Genomic DNA, 6,000 nt, shown 5'->3' with positions numbered 1-6,000 from the left:
ATTTACCTGCTGAAAAGTAAACCCTGCTGGAGTTCAACATGTTAAAACATGTTGAGTGGATGTATTTTGTTATAGAATTATGCTTAGAAACCAAATTAGCTTAATCTTACTTTCAGCATGCTTGCAAGCATCCCCGCTACCGCAGCCAGCTCAGCTGACACAGGGGACGTGGCCTCGTTCCACAACACTTCTGTGTGTCGGGCTCACGACGGGGTTGTTTGCATTGATTTTAAATTTAGGCTGGAAAGCAGAAAAATGACCCTGAAGCAAGGCTGCAAGTTCCCTTAGGCCATCCACAAACTGACAGAGAACACCATTTCCTCCCCCCTCTGAAACTGTGAGAAGATGACAAAAGTAACAAAGGAAACATTAATTTGGGGGTTTTATTTAATTTTTCTTTTCTTATTTTTTTCTTTTTTTTCTTTTTTTTTTTTTTTTTAAGATGCTACATAGTCAAACAGGATTGGTCTTTTACGTCATAGGACTAGTTTACTACTAATATTTTTTCCCCTAGATAGACTTATTTACATACAAAAACAGTTTCCTGACCACTGTTTCTCCAATGCTCAGATGATCAAAACTCCCAACAATTGTGTAGTGCCCAAAACACCAGGAGGCAGAGGAATCTCGCATCACTACAGCAGCAAATTTTTAGTTCTAGTCACTGGCTTTAAACAGGTGCCCTTTCAGACCCTATCGTATTAAGTCAATTTTGTGACACTAAGGAAACATGAGATGAAATACATTAAATAAGTTAAATATGCATTAAACATCTCTGAATAACATTTTAATTCAACTAAATGAACCAACAGCAATGTAGCTTGGTCCCTTTGTGAGAACAAGGCATCGTCCTTTATTCCAAACGAGCGTCACACCAGTCACCATTTGCCTCTTCGTGATGCCCAGCACATTCAGCATTGCCACATACAATTCTTTTCGGCTTCTCGCTATCCATTTAAGTGCCAAGGAATTGGTAACTTGCACAGAGTCGAAGACACTGACAGAAACTGTTAAATTTATGAGCAGAATGGTGGATTAACATATTTTACAGAAGTTATCAACACCTCCTGCCTAACCGAGCTCCAACCATCCAGCAGGGCCAGCTCCAGCACTGGAGGAATAGTTTCTTCTACTTCTTTTTTTCCCCTTTTCTTTTTTTTTGTTCTTTTTGTTCTTTTTAAAAAGAGGTAATCCAGCAACATGTACCAGGGTCTAAGAATGTTTAAAATGACATATACAATATCCCATTGTAGTGTTAAATCATGATTTTCTCCCCCCCTTCCATCACTGAAGCATGTTCTCTCTCATTCATTTACTCATTGTACACTTTAAACTTTCTAGGTTATGTTACATAGTATTTGTGCAGGGGTAATTTAAAGGCAAGACCTGTGAGATGTCATACATTAATTTTTTTTTTAAACATCGTTATGAACAAATTTAATCCAATGATATGGCAGAACCATCAAACCAATTTACAATTTCCAGCATGCTGCCTCTACAAGGCTAATTTTCCTATAATTACACCAAAGACAAAGAACAAAACCACCAAAGCAAGTAGTCTGGAGCTGAGCCCTTCGTCCTTGACAGCAGCTGCAGAAGCCGATATTGGGTTGTTTGTCTGGGGTGGCTTCCTCATCCGCAGTCCGTCTTCTTCCTAAAGGAACATATATGGGTTATCTCTAAGTATTCACCCTTATTTTAGGTGGGCAAAATAGCATAGGCAAGCTAATTTAGAGTTGTGTTTCCTAAATAATCCCGAGAAGAGTAGTGAGGTAGGAGAAGAATTCGGTATCTACTTGACCAGCAGAACAAACCCCACAAGCTCCTGGAGTTTTCCCCTGCTGGCCAAGGGAACGGGGGAAGCAAGGAGGCAACCTGCAGCACCGCTCATCCCAAGGCTGGAGACAGCTCCAGAAACTCAACACCACCCATGGAAGGAACGCCATGGAGATGCTTTTTCTGCTCTGTAGGCAAAATATAGTGCTGTCGGGGAAAATGTTTTCCAATTTAACTAAGGTAGGTTGTGAAAAATATGCAGCTTTAAGGCAATTATACTCATCATTCCTCTAGTCAGATGTTGCAATCAAATTTTACCAGCATTTGAAGGGAAATCTATTTCCTCCATCATATTAACGCTGACATTTTGACATGAAACTAACAGCAGCAATTAGGATATTTTCTTGGTATTTGACAGCTCTCTCGATTTAAAGATGTAAGACAACTGATAAAACAACATCATAACACCAGATATCATTTCAGGTGGAGCCTGTGTTACCCGCATCTCGATCTGAACGGTGTGTTAGCACACTCCATTCCACACACACCGCGCTTCAGGAACTTGTAAAACGTGCCTTCTGTGCCTTAATTTGTATACAGCTGAAGCAATAGTGTTAACACTTCTCCATGTGATGCAATATTACAGTGCAAAAGTATAAGATACCATAGCAAAAGCCTCCAGTCTATGCACAAAAAAGTACTCAAGAACTGAATTTGCAATAGGAGTTACTGCAGCCTTAAAAATCATCAGATAAGTGAGATTCAAAAGTCGGCGTTTCTCATTCTTGAATTTAAAGGGGCACCTAAAGTTCTGGATGAAAACTTTTTCATTCCTTTATTTGTTTATTAAAACTCACAGACTATTTGATACCCCACTACTGCGCTAAGTCTGGATGGGGACAACTGACTTTCATAAACAATGAAATATTGTTTACCCTATATTGTCATTTTCCTGCTAGAAACAACACGTTTCCTTCTGACAGTGACTCTAACCTGACGCTGCCAGCACCTGGCAGTAATTTACCACTGTTTTCTGATGTTTTACACGTTTCTAACACTCCACAAAAAACCAGCTCATCGTTTTATGACATGACTGTAAGCCCTCAGCTCAGTTCTAGGTATCTCCTGTAGAGTGCTCACTCAAGACTGATTTGCAAAAACTAAACTCATATAGCAGTTACAGTATTGTGAGACGCTGGCGAAACAAGAACACAAGGAGAAGTTCAGGTTGTGTCTCAGCTATATACATATATTATTTCTATGTGCAAAACAGAAGTGGTTTACAAATGTTTCAAGAATTTCTTCATGCATTGGCCAGCCAAGCGGCACCAGAGCTGATGGAACAGAGTTCCTTTCATCGGGCTCCAGTAGTCACAAATTCAACATTTTCATTAGTTTAGTTATCTATGAAACTAGACAAATCAAACTACTGAACTACTGTAGAAATAGTTTTTCAGCACAGTGATAACGGCTTCTCAATTACTTGATTTCACAGGGATGTGCTGCATATGACAGGAAGCTTATTTCCTATTAATCTCTCTTACTCTGATCATTTCAACTGCATATTATAGGTGCAATTACTAAAACACTTCTGCACAACAGTGCCCTCCAGCTCCCATCAGTTTGAGAGAACGGGGCCAAATCCAACAGCGAATGTTTAATTCGGACTGAGAAAACTAGGTGGGGAAAGAAATAAAAAGAGAGAATTCATGACTTTGGGTTGCTGTCCCATCAGTTTCTCTGAGTGCACGACTTTGTATGTTCTTTTCAATGGAAGCATTGATTTCAACACTTTTTTCTCAGTTTACAGAGAGAAATCTAAATTATCTTTTAATTTACAGAAAATATTAAAATGACATGCCAAGGTCAGGTAACCAAACCTTTAAGTCGGAAGCTTCTTTTTCAGGAAAGGGCTAAATCTGAAAAAAAGGCGTATTTTTACCTTAAACTGTTTATTTTCCTCCCGTAACCTCTGAACTTCAACTTGAAGCCTCTTATAGTCTTCCATTACTTTCTTAACTTCAGTGTCATCCAAAGAGGAACTTATTGATTTAGACATTACAGAGGAATCTGTCTTTGTTGCAGTTGTGGATACAATTTTATTTATTTCTATGTCATGCTGTTATAAAAAGGATAGAGTGATATTTGGTTAGTTATTAACACCGCATCATGCTCCTGTTAGGAAACAGGTTGCAGACCTCCAACCCTCCTCCCTTCCGATGCTCTCCCTGTTCTGCACATCACAACACCCAAACCACTCTTTCCCAACCAAAACTGCCACCAAAGTCTCTACATGAAGATGCTATTTACATGAAAAAAGTAATAGGATCTGGTTACTGCTTGTTCTTTGTTTTCCCCTAATAAATTTTAGGGATTATTAGAAAACAATCACAACTGAACAGAATAGCTCTTAAATGTAATTTAATTCAGATTTTTCCTTCCTCTCTTTACGTCTCTAAAATGGAAACACACCAAGTACTTTGGCCTAAAGCAAAAGCACCTACTTTTACAGCAAACAATTGCTGTTTGGAGAGGGTAGAACAGACACAGTGAGACCACAACGATGACATTATAACAACACACAATCACAGTTACAAGCTGCCCAGGGCAAGGCAAAATCCACGTGGCTTCAGCACCCGCACACTAGGAAATGTATTTCAGTTTATTCTATACATTATCAGTTCTACATTTGACACCAAATACTTCTGTTAGAAATTAATGCATTCATAACACCAACAAAAAATGATCCTACAATATTACAGCTTCTAATTGCAATATAATCCCTTAATGCATTTGTATCTCCCTCACTAGCTTGCTACCAACTTCCTTCCAGTGCTGTATCAAGGAATCAAAGGGGTGTGTTAGACAAGCAAATTTATACTGCTGATGGTCCTAACTGCTTCAGCATAAACGCTGAGCTCTAGGAACATCAATCAGCATCTTTCCTTTTTTTTTTTAAATATTCTTTATTCTGTGATCTTTCTCTCAATGAAAACAGATTAAGTCAAAGATTTCTTTGTGCTTGTGTTGCATTTACACTCTGCAAATTAGCTGCTGGTTCCATTAAGCATCACTAAAGTTTAAAATAGTTTATATCGTGTTCTCAAAGGGTGATGCCATCCAGGCAGTGAAACAGGACGTTCTGTCTTTTGCTTATATAACTGTCTGTATAAACATGTCATTATACATGATTTACTGCGGTATTAAGTTAAAAGACTCAATAGGCATCTGAAAATACTCACAGGCTTATCATTTTCCGCTGGTAGCTCAAACACACACCTAAGTTTCGAATCCATGAGTTCTTCTGGTTTTGCTTCTTTCCACTGAAATAACATTAATTTAATATTAAACATTATTATAACAAGGCAGATGGAAAAGCTGGTGTAGTATGTAAACAAATCATATCACCTTACTCAGGAAAAACTCTATAGGTATTTCCCATGTTGCCTTTAACCACAAACATGGTGAAATATGAAAACCAAATACGTAACTGAGTGGCATGGTAAGGAAAGACCAGGTATGATGAAGAAAATAATTCTAAATAGTCTGAAGCACAGGTAATTTCTGTGAGAACGGGAAATTGTGTAAGAGTAATTACCATAGATAGGGGGAGCTATGGTCCTGATAAAAAAGGGAAAAAAAAAAAGCGGGGGGGTACACTCAAAGGAAGCGAAAGATGATAAAACCCCCAATCAGTAACAGTGGTTCTGAAGTCTTTGTTGAGCAGACTTCCTATTGAAGCTTTTCAAAAGTCACAGGAGGTTTTTCTTCCTGACTGGTAGGAATTCCAGGACTGCTCTTCCCCCTCCTGGTTCTCCAGCACCAAAGCCTGGACAGCCAGGCTGCGCTGCACACAGGCACGATGGCTTCCCCTCTCTCCTTCCCGCCAGCTGGGGAGGCTACTAGAATAAAGTTTCCCTCCAAGACATTTAATAGGGACCAACAGTTATAAATCTTCACTAGATCACAGCTGTAACTCTGATTCATAACAGCAATACACAGCGAGAATTGTCCACATTTATGTCCCGGAGTTCCCACATGCTTCTCTTCGCTTTGAGCAGGCTGCGGGTCACACGGCATTGCTCAGCGGATCTCCAGTGGATGTCAAATGATGGCCAACCCCTGGGCAACCCCAAGAGGTATTTGGCTCATCCCAAACAGCTGACCTGCACCTCAGCTCTGCTGTGCCTGCACTCGGAATTCTATTTCCAGCTCTTTGGCTGC

At 39.5% G+C, this 6,000-nt stretch overlaps 1 protein-coding gene across 1 annotated transcript in view; it reads right to left on the bottom strand.

The window, feature by feature from the left end:
• The window catches only part of VAPB (VAMP associated protein B and C), a 30,747-nt gene continuing 24,747 nt past the window's right edge, over window positions 1-6,000 (bottom strand). Inside the window, exons 4-6 of the mRNA XM_080354426.1 lie at window positions 5,019-5,099; window positions 3,719-3,895; window positions 1-1,654 (exon numbers count right to left, since the gene is read on the bottom strand). Of these exons, the coding sequence (XP_080210552.1) occupies window positions 1,496-1,654; window positions 3,719-3,895; window positions 5,019-5,099 (417 nt within the window). The 3' untranslated portion in view covers window positions 1-1,495. The remainder of the gene's footprint in view (window positions 1,655-3,718; window positions 3,896-5,018; window positions 5,100-6,000) is intronic.

Source organism: Nesoenas mayeri, assembly GCF_963082525.1.
Source record: "Nesoenas mayeri genome assembly, chromosome: 16".
In the NCBI taxonomy this organism is placed as follows: domain Eukaryota; kingdom Metazoa; phylum Chordata; class Aves; order Columbiformes; family Columbidae; genus Nesoenas; species Nesoenas mayeri.
Note: the sequence above shows the minus strand (reverse complement) of the source record. Positions and strands in the feature narration are given on the sequence as shown.